Source organism: Copadichromis virginalis, linkage group LG9 (genome assembly GCF_057382275.1).
Source record: "Copadichromis virginalis isolate Kocher_CV1m ecotype Utaka linkage group LG9, C_Virginalis_male_GT1.1, whole genome shotgun sequence".
Lineage (NCBI taxonomy): Eukaryota > Metazoa > Chordata > Actinopteri > Cichliformes > Cichlidae > Copadichromis > Copadichromis virginalis.
This window is the reverse complement of record NC_140626.1, coordinates 26,501,917-26,516,292: the sequence shown is the minus strand read 5'-3', so window position 1 is coordinate 26,516,292 and position 14,376 is coordinate 26,501,917. Positions and strand designations below refer to the sequence as shown.

The following is a 14,376-nucleotide window of genomic DNA, read 5'->3' as shown; positions in this document are numbered from 1 at the left end:
TATTGCCAACAAAGGTTATGTTACAAAGTATTGAGTTGTATTTTTGTTATTGACCAAATACTTATTTTCCACCCTGATTTACGAATAAATTCTTTACAAATCCTACCATGTGGATTCATGGATTTCTTTTTTCACATTCTGTCTCTCACAGTTGAAGTGTACCTCTGGTGCAAATTACTGACCTCTGTCATCATTTTAGGTGGGGGAACTTGCACAATCGGTGGCTGACTAAATACTTTTTTGCCCCACTGTATGTTACAGCTCTGACTTCATATAAAGTTTTAAAGAACTATTTGTGATCTTTAAATTACAAGTAACTTATTAGCCGCAGTATGTATGTAGCCTGTCTCTAGTTACATGCAAAAAAAATGAGCCACGGTGTTCCAGATGGTGCTTGCTCCTATATATTCCTAATGGGTTATTACCTAAAAGGTTTGTTTATTTTGTTAGAAGATGTAATTGCACACCAATCTATGTATATGTCTGATTACATCATTCTTTTTTTCTCTTAAATAACCTCAAAAAATAACTTTTTGTACCAATCAAAATACGATCTTATCTGTTTTGCTAAAACAGCAGCCTTCAGACTGTGTCAGCAGTTGAAACAGATACCTTTTACAAATTTTGAAAAGGCTTGCATGCCTGACATGTGTGATTGCAGTAAAATATTCCATTGTTAATTTTTCTCATGTCACTCATTGCACTTATTTTAGCAAACTCCTCTGGGAAGTTTCTGATAATGGACTGGTTTCAATAGAAGGTCGAACTTGCTTTGTTCTTTTTCTTAGGACATCTCTCTGTGATTCAGGCAAAGTGCACTTAAAGTTTTTAAGAGCAGCCACTTTGTTTGCCTTCAACCTCCTGCCCATTATAGAAGCCAAAGGTATATTAACAGAGTCCTTCGAACACTCACAGGCCTTTGAGTCCTCACTGAAGTTGCTCAACATGGACTTCTAATTGGTTCTCACCAACAATGCCAGCCTGGGAGACTTTATTGTGAAGTCCAAGTTATTTCTGCGATTTTTGACTGTGTGCCACTCACACTCAGTTTAGTGTGCAGTCACATGGAGAACGTGACTACACAGATATTTGTATTCATAGTTACCTTAACAGCGTTGTGTAGCACAATCCTCATTGTGGATTGCTTGAATTTGGATATTTTACCTGTATTTTTGTCTGTGGACGTGCATATTTGTGCACTAAAGATAAATTCTTAGCATGGCTGCAAGAGCGATGACTGCAGTTGTGTTTCAGTTTGTGCATGTTCATGTTTGTTCAAATGAGGAGGAGCACTGGAGCTATCCAGCTTTAGAAGCCAGATGTCAAAGGTCGTTCCACATTAGTGCCGCCGATCAATCGCAGGCCTTGCATAACTTTCCTGCCTCTTTGTCTCTGAAGGAAGTGGATTAGAGGCTGTTTTCTGTGATGGGACCTGGGATGATTAGTTTGGCCTGTTTAGAATGCATGCTCTCACAGATGCATGCAAACATGCACTCAAAACAGACGGCCTGGATGGTAGAATAGACCTTTGTTTTTAAGATGCTCATTTATTTTAGTTTCCAACAAATCATCATAAATCAGATGATGCCATTATGTTCTTTGATGCTGGGAGATCACGAAAATTTCTGTCCTTCCTCTAGGTCACAGTCTCTGGTAAATACTCATAATCAGGCACTTTTATCAAAAAGCCACCAAGAAAGAAAACCCTCCTGTTGATGTTTGGTGACTTGCCACTTTGCTATTTTAGCTGCAATTTTGCTGTTAGCTTGACTACGTCATGTGTACTTTTATGATCCAGTATCATACAGCGTGTCAGGGGCATTACAGGCTTAAAGAGGAAGTGTTTCCAGCTCCAGATCTCAGAGGGGGGACTGTAACATATACCCCAAAGAAAACAAAGCATAATCGACCAAGAGCTGTGCTAGGGAATAGCCAAATTCATTAGGATACTTTGGATATGATCCAGTAGTTGTTAAGATATTTAAGTGTAGGAAATCTCAGGGGGAGGTCAGAAAGAAACCCTACTCCTTACATAGTTTTGCAGCTAAATGGTAATGACAAATAATGAACAGAATGCAATGCTACATAGAAGAGAAACTATGACATCAGGAACCACTGTTCCTTCATAATAGGTTTAACAGTTTCTTTATTCTGGGAAATGGATCACACACAAAACTGCAGTCATGCCATATCCCTCCTGTTACAAAATGTTAGCTCAGATAGGATACAGCCCTGTAGTTGGATAAGTTGTTCACAAAATAGATGGAATCAACACCTTTACCTGGTGCCGTAGAGATCCCAGGAGCTACTTTGTTGGTGGGAGTTTGCCCCAGTATTGTGTCTCAAGGCAAATTGGTCCTGGGTAGGACCAGATGAAAAGCGATTCAAAACACCACTATGAAGAGAAAACGAACAAGGGCTGATTGATCCATGATCGACTGATCTACGTTGCTATTCTCACCCCTGGCCATGACCAAAGTGACCAAAACAATGAGATTTCTGATGCAAGCGTCATTAGAACGTTCCATCAGAGAGTATCTGGAATCAGCCTTTGAAATAGGATGAGGAGCTCCATAACTCCAGAGGGACTTGGAGCAGAGCCACTACTCCTCCACAATGAAAGTAGGCAGTTGAGGTGGTCTGGAGATCTGACTAGGATACTTCCTGGGTGAGGTGTTTCAGGAATGCCCTCTCCTGAGGCAGATCCAAGACACAGTGGAAAGATTCCATCTTTTGGCTATTTTAAGAATATCTTGGTGTCCCCCTGAAGATCTGGACAAATTGGCCAGGACAAAGGAGGTCTGGGTGTCTGCTTACACTGCCGACTCAGACTCAGATAAGCAGTGGATGGATGGATGAAAACAAGTTTATACAGGTAGTGCAGAATTATTAGGCAAGTTGTATTTTTGAGGAATAATTTTATTATTGAACAACAACCATGTTCTCAATGAACCCAAAAAACTCATTAATATCAAAGCTGAATGTTTTTGGAAGTAGTTTTTAGTTTGTTTTTAGTTTTACCTATTTTAGGGGGATATCTGTGTGTGCAGGTGACTATTACTGTGCATAATTATTAGGCAACTTAACAAAAAACAAATATATACCCATTTCAATTATTTATTTTTACCAGTGAAACCAATATAACATCTCCACATTCACAAATATACATTTCTGACATTCAAAAACAAAACAAAACCAAATCAGCGACCAATATAGCCACCTTTCTTTGCAAGGACACTCAAAAGCCTGCCATCCATGGATTCTGTCAGTGTTTTGATCTGTTCACCATCAACATTGCGTGCAGCAGCAACCACAGCCTCCCAGACACTGTTCAGAGAGGTGTACTGTTTTCCCTCCTTGTAAATCTCACATTTGATGATGGACCACAGGTTCTCAATGGGGTTCAGATCAGGTGAACAAGGAGGCCATGTCATTAGTTTTCCTTCTTTTATACCCTTTCTTGCCAGCCACGCTGTGGAGTACTTGGAGCATGGAGCGTGTGATGGAGCATTGTCCTGCATGAAAATCATGTTTTTCTTGAAGGATGCAGACTTCTTCCTGTACCACTGCTTGAAGAAGGTGTCTTCCAGAAACTGGCAGTAGGACTGGGAGTTGAGCTTGACTCCATCCTCAACCCGAAAAGGCCCCACAAGCTCATCTTTGATGATACCAGCCCAAACCAGTACTCCACCTCCACCTTGCTGGCGTCTGAGTCGGACTGGAGCTCTCTGCCCTTTACCAATCCAGCCACGGGCCCATCCATCTGGCCCATCAAGACTCACTCTCATGTCATCAGTCCATAAAACCTTAGAAAAACCAGTCTTGAGATATTTCTTGGCCCAGTCTTGACGTTTCAGCTTGTGTGTCTTGTTCAGTGGTGGTCGTCTTTCAGTCTTTCTTACCTTGGCCATGTCTCTGAGTATTGCACACCTTGTGCTTTTGGGCACTCCAGTGATGTTGCAGCTCTGAAATATGACCAAACTGGTGGCAAGTGGCATCTTGGCAGCTGCACGCTTGACTTTTCTCAGTTCATGGGCAGTTATTTTGCGCCTTGGTTTTTCCACACGCTTCTTGCGACCCTGTTGACTATTTTGAATGAAACGCTTGATTGTTCGATGATCACGCTTCAGAAGCTTTGCAATTTTGAGACTGCTGCATCCCTCTGCAAGATATCTCACTATTTTTGACTTTTCTGAGCCTGTCAAGTCCTTCTTTTGACCCATTTTGCCAAAGGAAAGGACGTTGCCTAATAATTATGCACACCTGATATAGGGTGTTGATGTCATTAGACCACACCCCTTCTCATTACAGAGATGCACATCACCTAATATGCTTAATTGGTAGTAGGCTTTCGAGCCTATACAGCTTGGAGTAAGACAACATGCATGAAGAGGATGATGTGGACAAAATACTCATTTGCCTAATAATTCTGCACTCCCTGTAGTTAATAATTTTGTCATGACCAAAGGCAACAGAGCTGCCACTTACCTTACTCTGTGTATGAGAGCTCCTGATCTCTGCCCGTTCAAAGTCAGCATACTGACTTTGTAATTTGTACTCACTATTAGCTAAAAATACACACGTGTACCCTCGCAGACAATGGCAGAAGTTGTGAATTATAAGAAATCTGATATGCATATAAGTGTATATCTCCTTCCAGTGAACAACTTTAAAAGAACGCCTGTTTCCTCCAGCACCATTAAGGGCCTCACCCTCAGCTGGAGTCCTGACAGCTTATGACAGACGAACCGTGCAGAGTACCCGCTGATCAGACAGCGTGATTACACCATACATCACAGGTTCCTAAACACAGGCCTCCATCCTGCCTAAACGCACCAGCATACGGGGCAGTTAAACACATACAAAGATTTGTATGTGTCTCTGTGTTCAGACGCTGAAGTATAACTGTGTAGTCTAAACTTAGTCACACATGGTTATTGCTCAAGAATATGAGTATTTTTAGCTCATTTGCAAACTTTGTGCCATAGGATTACTGTTGCAAAACCTTTTTTTTCTTACCCCAAAAAGTACCTCTTTTTTTCACCCCTCCTTTCTGTCTTTTCCTCTCTTTAATGTTGAAGTCTAGACAATTTATTGGAGAATAACTTGTCAGGGAATGCTTTTTTCTGTGGCTCACTTTACTGCATTAATGATTCATACACATTTAAAATAGCTTTCCACAGTTTATCACCGTGGCCCCATCTCTTCATCAGCAGGTTTGCATGAATTTTCCCACAAGTGTGTGCATGTTTTGGATGTAACATGACGAGCGCACACAAACATATCTTTGTGTGCGCATATTCATATCTCTGTGTGAGTATATATTATGATGGGTGTGTGGGTATGTGAGTGTGTGTGTGTCACGATGGGTCTGTGTCTTTAGGCAGACTTCAGTGTGTCTGGCTGGCTGATCGTAACTCACTGGGAGGGAAAGGCACACATCTCGTTCTGGAAGCTTTCAGTCACAGATCGTATACAGCCACTTTGGTGTGCATACCCTCTCACACACACACACACACACACACACGTTCAGCTTGTACAATCACTGAATTAAGGTCTAGATAAGATGAAACTTTGATCCAGTCGGATAGTTGGTGCACAGAGGAGCACACACAGGTTTGTGCTTATAACACACATTTTCTGTTAATTGGCATGAAATGATTCTACTCAGACAACTAAAATATGACGAAGCTCACTGCACTCTTGTTGTTTAGAGATTTTGCAGTTACTGATATCAAAATATTTGCTAGAATACATGCTGTAATGTAAGTGATGCATAAGATTGTGTGTGATTAGGCTTATATATGATGAGAGTTTGAAGCTTGTGCCCTTTTGTACTGCAGAAGCTTGAAGCTGTGTTACAGTGATAATCTTCCATACCTGAATACTTGTTTTTTTTACCCTTTTTCTCACTCAAATGTGAAGTCACTGTCTTGTTCCTTCTGTCCTGTTGTCTTTCTGCATCAGTCAGATATTTTACTCCTTTCGGTTACCTCACAGTTATTGAGAAACCTACTTTTTATTCAGATGCCTGCAGCTGTCTTGGACCGAAGTAGGGCAGGCTAGTACGCAGATGAACCAATGCAAATACAGATACATGCGCAGAGTGAGAGCTAGTAAGAAGTAGGGCAGACAAGCAGGCAGTATTACCAAAAGCCCTTGGATATCAGGGGCAGGCTGTCCCAGAGGAGCATCATGTCATAACAGTCCTGATTGCACACCATTTAGGAATGCCTGCAGAGTTAACCTTTCAGTGATGAGGGGTCACCAGTGATGTGATCACTAACCCCTCTGATGCTTCCCTGCCAACTGCATATACACACTCTTGCATTCATTCTCCCCTAATGCCATCTCTGTACGGTGTGGGATAATTGCCCACAAATGCTCCTTGGTGGCTATTAGACATGGAAGATTTACTCTCAAGCCAACCACTTCAAAAAATATTGTATCCCACTAAAAGCTTGAGATGCTTCAGTTCCCTTGTGTTTTCTGCGTTGATTTCTTTTTTCCTGCATTATCTGAGGTAACTCACTTTATCTGCCTGCCTCTGTCCAGGTGCAGTACAGCGATGCGCAGAGTGGTAAGGATTTTGTGACCTATCTGACTCTCTCCCCTGTGCAAATGACTTTCCACGGCACTGGGAGCACCCTCCAAGCCAGCCATGACCAGGTGAGTCTGCTTAGATGCATTCAGTATTGTGTAAAAGTTGTATACAATAACAGTAAAGTGAGGATGTTTTTAAAAAATATGCCCATTTTTTTGTTTGTTTTGTTTTTGTGGTTATCAATGAACTGAATGTAAAGTACACTAAACAAAAAACCCACAACATCCATGCTTTATTAAAGCACAAGTTAGCAGTTTACCTCTGGAGTCAATTACTTTATGACTTTTTTAAGGGTCCAGTGTAATGTGTTAAAACATCAAAGTCAAACTCAGTGTTTCAAACAAACTAACAATCAAGGCCATTGACTACCAGCTTCAGTGTTCTGCAGAGAAAGTCATGTCAGTCAAAGAAGTCCAGTCGCTTTGAGGAGACTGATAACATGATGTAACAAATCCATAACAGACCCTGCCATGTTTTCATGCTCTCTAGCATACTTCTTTTATTAACCGGTTGCTGTTACAAACACATGGCTGCAGCTTTTCGGCTCGCAGCCGAACATACACACCAACAACAACAACAACAACAACAACACAGTCAGGACACAGCACAGATTTTAATGCACGGGAGGCGTGATGAGCTGATGCAGCTCTGGTGTGTCAGCCTCCCTGCAGCAGTGCTACAGAGCACACCCCGCCACATACCCCCATCACCCGACTGAGTCTTTTTTAAGTTGCTTAAAATGTATTTTGATGCATCCACAGCAGTATGACGCTTCTGTGCTGATCCTTGTGTTTACTTTGTCAAACTGGGGGGTTTCCTACCATAACACATTTTAAGAAGTACATTGACTATAGATATATCCACTTTAAAAAAACTGAAATATATTTCTTCCTACGTTTATATATTTATAAAGCGCTCTGAGTTGACCAAATCTTCCTGTGGACTGTAATCAATGATCCTTCATGGCAATTAAATTGGATTTTTATGGCTCCATAACAGTGACCGCCGTGGCCCGAGCGTTTATGCTTTTGGTTGCCTGTCCATCCAAATCTGGTGAACATGATATCTCTTGGATGGCCTTGATGTATTTTAGTCACATTTGGCTCAGATGGTCACTTGGACTAAAGTCAGGGCTGAATAGATTTTGGTGGTCAAAGTCCAAGGTCACTGTGATCTCAAGTCTACCCCTTGTGAAGGGGATATCTAAGACACCTGCAGAGTGTTCATTACAAATGACACTACATCTGGCAAAAATGTGTACTTGGACTCATGGACAAACTGATTTTTAAATCTGGTGGTCATTGGTAATGGTTACAGTGACCTGACCAAAAAAAAAAAAAAAAGTTTTTTTCCAATGTAAGAATTAATTTGACAATTGTAAAAACATTTCACAGAAATATGAAATAGCAAGAAATGAAATAATGATATTTTATAGTTAGTTCGCTGGTTAGCAGTGCTACAGAATCAGTACAATCAAGTTGGTTTTTCCAGTTGAATCTAATACTGATAGTCATGCTTGTGAAAGATAACATATCAAATATTATAAACAGATACTTGTAATAATCAAGTATCTTATTAAAGACATTTGACAGTTAAATCAAAGATTTTATCCATCCAAAAATCGGATCAAGAAGTTGAGTACATATTAAACTGTAAATATCATTAGCTAATCTTGATTTTCTATTATTTTTTGCAATAATAATAAAAAATAAACTGCAACTGTCCCACTATGTTATCAGATGGGCTTCCTTTCCTGGTGCAGTCAAGTGTACCGTATGCTGTATATGGTGTACTATATAGGACGTATTGTGAGACTTTGACAGGTCTCATCCTCTAATTAACAGAGAATCTCTGCTTTTATTATTAATCACCAGGGTGTTAGACCCACCCGTGTTAATATTCACTCACTGCATTTCGTCCCGACAGCTTTAGTTTTTCTATCCATCAAAAATAATCCTCATCCACAAATCTGATTAAACTTATGGCAGACCCTGTCATTCTCTCTCCCTCCCTCCCTCTCTAGTTTTCTCGCTCACTCTCTTTCGCATACTCACTGCATTCAGAAGGAGGTTCTTTGTCTTGTGTTGCCCAAGCAGAAAACCAGTTGCTTACAATCTATCATCTAAACATAGGACGCCTCTTTGTTCAGCAGTCTTCAAAGCTTTAATAAAGGGCCTGGTCGGCCCCGATTGGGCCAGCTGACAGGGGGATAGTGTCGCCACCGCTAACTGAGAGCCAAGCCAATATAGGCCAGGCAGGTCTGCGTCCCTGGGACCTGTTGTTGCCAGGAGCACTGGGGCATGACCGACTGTTAGAGAAAGCCTTTCTTTTCCTCTTCTCAGTACAGTGAAGAGTATGACCACAAAGGGAGCACCTAACAATAAGGGGTTACCCCCAGCAGCCCTTCAGTCCACAACACTTTAACAATTCTGAAGGCATCACACATTTGGATGGCTTTACCATAGACCATTTTCCATCACAGGAACTAGCAGGTCATATTAGGGTGTCATGCTCCTTTTTTACATGTTCCAACCATGGAAGCTATCCCTGTATGACCTCTTTATGGGCTGTTTCCGTGGTGGGAAAAAGTATAAATTCCAGGATAAGTAGCTCTGAGCGCCCCTGAAGTACTACTAGGCAAGACTCAATGCTGAGACAGCACTTAAAAAAAAAAACAGTAAGGCAATGCAACAATCAGCAACACAACAACTATATTTGTTCCCTCAGTCATCCTGTTTTTATGGACTCACAGTTCCATGCTTACATCAATGACGTCAAATTATTTAAATGTTAGTTAAAGCAAAATTATGACGTCACATGTGTTTCTTGTTGAAGCCCTGTTACAATTGAAGCAGAAAAGCTGAAAGAGCCAATTAGTCAGTTCCTGTAAACGTGCATGTGACTTAGTGGCTGCACCTGACTTACTTATAAGTTATTGTAAAAGGTCTCCTAGTTCATTTTAGGCATGCGCTTTCATAAATTCAGATTGATTTGCCAATTACTAAGTGAGTGAGTGAGCTATGTGTCCCCTAGGCCAAATGCCTCAGCACCCACTCACAGGCACTCTCATCTCACAATTTAATATGTACATTTAAAGATTGTAAATCTGATGAGATGGAACTGGGAATCTCAGCGCTAAGACCTGATAAAAAACTTTTCCTGGAGCCTCTCTCTGTTGCTGCACACACAAAATTACCACAGTGACATGCGGTGACTCAATTTATGATCTCGCTGGGAATTTCCTGCAGTGTTATCCGCACTCTGGTGGAGGTTTATGTCTACTAGGCCAGAGTAACTGATAAAGATCCACAGCCAGAGGAAATCCTCTCCATACTTCTCTGCCCATGATGTTAAAGGAAAGATATGCATGATACAGAGTACAGTTATGAAGGAGTTTGCAAACACAAAATAGAGTTGAAAAAACCCCATAGTACTCATTTTCTATTTGTGTTTGCATGGTTCTGGCATTTCAGGCTTTACTTAGGTTTTTGAACAAGCGCATGTCCATAAATGAGGTGTTAAATAAAAGGAAGATTAGTGATTAGGGTTTAATGATAGATTCCTTTATTTAATATGGAGGAACAGCTTAGGCACACATGAGCTGAGAAATCAGATATAATGTATTCTTTTAAAAGTACCATAACCCTGTTTTCTAAGTCACATAAAAGCAAGGATAAATTAACATGTTATTAAGATCAGGTGTATCAGGTGATCCTGAACCCTCCCTTAGTTACTCTGTAATAGCCTAGGCTGCTGGGGGCTTCCCATGATGCACTGTTTCTTCTTCTCTCACCTCTTTTCACTCTCTGTGTTTGTTCACCACTCTGCATTTAATCATTAGGTAATTTTAATCCCTCTCTCTTCCTTAGTGTGTCTTTTGTCCTTTCTCACTCCCAGCTAGTTGTAGGAGATAGGTGCCCCTTCGTGAGCCTGTTTCTGAAAAAGGTTGCTTCCTGTTAAAAGGGAGTTTTTCCTTCCTACTGTTGCCAAGTGCTTGCTCACAGGGGGTCATTGGATTGTTGGGGTTTCTCTTTATTGTTCTATAGTCTTTACATGATCAAAAAAGCACTGTGAGGAGACTGTTGTTGTGTTGTGGTTTTATACTGTATTAATTCATTTTAGTTAAATTAGATTTGCTTGGTTAAATTCACATTCAAACAGCTTTTATCTCACTTCCAAAAACAAATAACAGGCTCCGTAACATACTGTATTTAGACATATTTTTGATAGGACTACATGCTTTCTGGACAGGCTGATTCCTGTGTTTGTTCTTCAGAGCTGAACTAACTCTTCCGGCAGTCCCTCTGTGGCGGCAGTGGGACACCAGGGGGGCCGAGGCCCTCTGGTCTGAGTGTAAGGTGTCGCTGGTCCAACATGAGTGGCCTGCAATCGAAGATGACAGGGTGACTGTTGTCTGCCACCAGACTCTTGTGTGTGTCTATGTGCATTTGGTTGTGTGTGGGATTGCTTTGCGTGCAGTAATGTCCTCAGCTGAGCCACCCTAGGTCCCAGGAGCCCTGTCTCCCAGATTGTCAGCTGTGACTGCTTGGGTTTCCTGCAGCAAAGGCACTTTTTGGCTGCTTTGATGTGACACATTGACTATAATCTGTTAGGATTAAAATGTGTTGCAGACATTCTTTCAGGTAATGAGGGCCACTTTTTTCTGGATTTGTTTGGTTATTAAGTTGTACCAGTTTTTCCAGGTATTCCTTAACAATTTATCATGAAGCTGTGATGCAAAGTTTTGCATAAGTGGTTCATTATTTGCTGAGCCAGTGCTTTTATTCCCAATTCATTCCACGCCAGGGTTACAGTAGGTAAACACTGTTTTCTTGCTCTCTTGACCATTTTTGTTCGTTTATACCACAGAAAATGTAACAGTTCTGGTAAAATTGACTGGGAATCTGATCGTGCTCTGGCAGAGCAATGATATTGGAACAAAGGATGAAAGGGCAGAGCTATAAGGAGCCCGTTTAGGGACTCTAAATGTTACACACATTCCTGTCTTTGTTTACATGAAATGTGTTGAAAAGGCTTGGATTCATGTTTGACCCAAGTGAGTATGGAATAGGCTACAGCATGACCACTGCAGATGCCTGAAACCTCTACTTTGATTTATATTTTTAAAATGTATATATTTAAAAAGGAAGTTGCCTTTTAAGGCAGTGAATACAACACTTACTACAGTGCTAGTGGATAGTTTCTTGGTTGCATTTAAGGGCTGGTAATCACTATTATAAACCCATGTTTACTGTGTTTAAGTTAGGAGAAAAAAGCTGAAAGTAACGAAGTATAGTGGAAGATAGTAGGATAACTGCTGGCATGGTCTTCAGAGATCCCCCGTGGAGCTCAGGGGAACAGCAGGAGAGGGAGCTGCAGAGGGCCAGAGGTTGTACAAGCCTTGTGTTTGAAGTCTTCCTCCCTGACTGCAGTGCAGACGTTACCCCAAGCTGTGCTCCTCTCAGGGGGTCCTCTGGAGTGTTACCCAACCAGGCTGGCAGCTGTTGAACAGCTTCTTCTCCCTGCTTATCTGTCTTAGCTGTCTCCTCTTTATGTGCCAGTGTTTTGTAACCAAAACCAGCACCTGGACATATCCTAAATCACTGAATGTGGAGAACACAGGGCACACTGGTCTGTCACTCAGACATCGAAACACCAATCACCTGAATGAGGACTGGAGACAGTTTTTAATTAAACGTATTAAATGTGTATAGTAACTGATTGCCTGCATGGAGGGTTTTTTTGGTGGAACTAAAGAAAAGGAGATTTTTAGTTGTGGTTTCACTTGTGACGTGATCAAAAATGACAGGAAGATAGATAAATTTCAATCAGCTGGAGTAACACAGTGTCCTGCCCTGATTCTATACTTACATGCCAGTCGCCCATCAAGGACCAGTTTCTGAGCCAGGAAGACCCTGGTTCGATTGTGTTTTTGTCGCTTTTTCTGGCAAACAACATCCTGACACAAAATTTGGGTCATTTCAGAACAAAATAAATGACGCCATAAATATTTGGCTGATATCAAGTCACGGCTGAGTGTAATGATCCAAAAATTTGGCTTGCAGGAGAATTGGTCTGTTGCTTCTGTTAACTGGGTCAGTTGAAGAACTCATCAGCTAGAAATGCAAGTATTGTTTACACTACGTTATTGCGAGTCACTGCAGACCACTATTGCATATTTGGGTTGGATGTCTTTTTCTTTATATAGTACATAATGAGACCTGGACTTTGTTTAGTCTTAAGCTCTACATTGTTGTGCCTAGCCAAAAACAGCAAGTGGAAAATAAACTTATTGCAGTTGCTGGTTTATAGAAAAATTACCTGTCTTAGCAGTCACCAACATCAAGCAATACAACCCTCACCCAGAAGCTACCTGAACATTTAGAGATTACTACAGGTGGTGCCCGTAGGTTCCTCTAAAGGTTCTGCAGAACCTAAATCCTGCTAAGGAAAAGCTCATACCTTACATTCACACTGTCAGACGTATCCAAACCATGATTATCCCCTTACCCATCACCACCCTTTCCCTACCCCAGAGAGAGACAAAGCGAAGTATCTATAGAGCGATCCATCATTCCTGCCTGTCTTCCCACTTGCCCTCCTCAGGAAACACCTTTCAGACCAGGAGATTAGAGTGTGACGGGAAGAGAGAAGAGCAGTGAAAGAATGATGGAGGAGGAAGAGGAAGGTGTAAATGATTAAGAGGGAAAGGCTAGAGAAGAACTGCAGAGAAACTGATTAACTGGGCAAACAAAAGACTGTTGAGGCAAGGAATGAGAAAATGGGAGATACAAGTGTCTTTTTTCGCTACCTAGAGAACGCCAGTAGGAATAAACATGAACTTGCCCATTAGGGGACTTGTTGATATCTCCTAGTGGCCTCTTGGAACATTAGCAAAGCTTTTAAGGGTAGACATCAGCCATTTTCACACATGCACTATAACCTTGAACCTTTCTAGACATTATGTGAGAAAGTTGTATGTATGTGTAAACAATACAAGTCTGCTCCAGTAGACTTGTATCATTTACAAACTCATTTGCCACAACAGTTAATGTGTGATAAGTCTTTTTAACATGGAAGATTTTGCTGGGAGACCTTGACACGTACCACCAATGTAAACATTGTAGTTCAAGCTCCCCCAGACACACACCAAACCACAAAGCTGCTCTGTATTGGCTTGGAAAATGGCCCCAAGGCAATGGCTTAGACCCATTTCCCCTTGTGGGACTAATAAAGGTATATCAAATCAAATCAACTCCCCGGATTCCAATTCGATTGTGCATCCCACAGATTTGCCAAAACAAGCTAATCTGTTTTGATTTTTGATTTATTTATTTTTTGGTCAATTGATTAGTCCATTATTTAGCAAATTGTTTTTGTTCCACTACAGTGGAGAAGAATGTACTCAAAAAGCTGCACTATGGTCCTCGGGCCAATCAGATTTTCACTTCAAAGTAATCTAAGTAAAAAGAATGGACTGCCATTAATAGAGCAATTTTCTAGTAATAGAGACCATATTTGTACTATATGTTTTAAAACATTTTATCTACCTCATGTCCACAGCCAGTTTAAAATCGCTATTTCACCTAACACCAATGTCTTTGGGCTGCCCACACAGAACACCCCATTCAGGGTTAGAACCAAGAACCATCTTGCTGTGAGGCAATAGTGCTAACCACAAAATCTGTTAGCTATTCACTTATCCACAAGGGGTCGCCACAGCAGATGCATTTGATTTGGCCAATTTTTTACGCCAGATGCCCTTCGTTACA

At 41.2% G+C, this 14,376-nt stretch overlaps 1 protein-coding gene across 2 annotated transcripts in view; it reads left to right on the top strand.

The window, feature by feature from the left end:
• Positions 1–14,376, top strand: part of stau2 (staufen double-stranded RNA binding protein 2) — a 106,915-nt gene that overhangs the window by 67,666 nt on the left and 24,873 nt on the right. For both annotated transcript variants that reach the window (XM_085468508.1, XM_085468507.1), the window contains exon 13: positions 6,556–6,669. In XM_085468508.1, the coding sequence (XP_085324634.1) occupies positions 6,556–6,669 (114 nt within the window). The remainder of the gene's footprint in view (positions 1–6,555; positions 6,670–14,376) is intronic.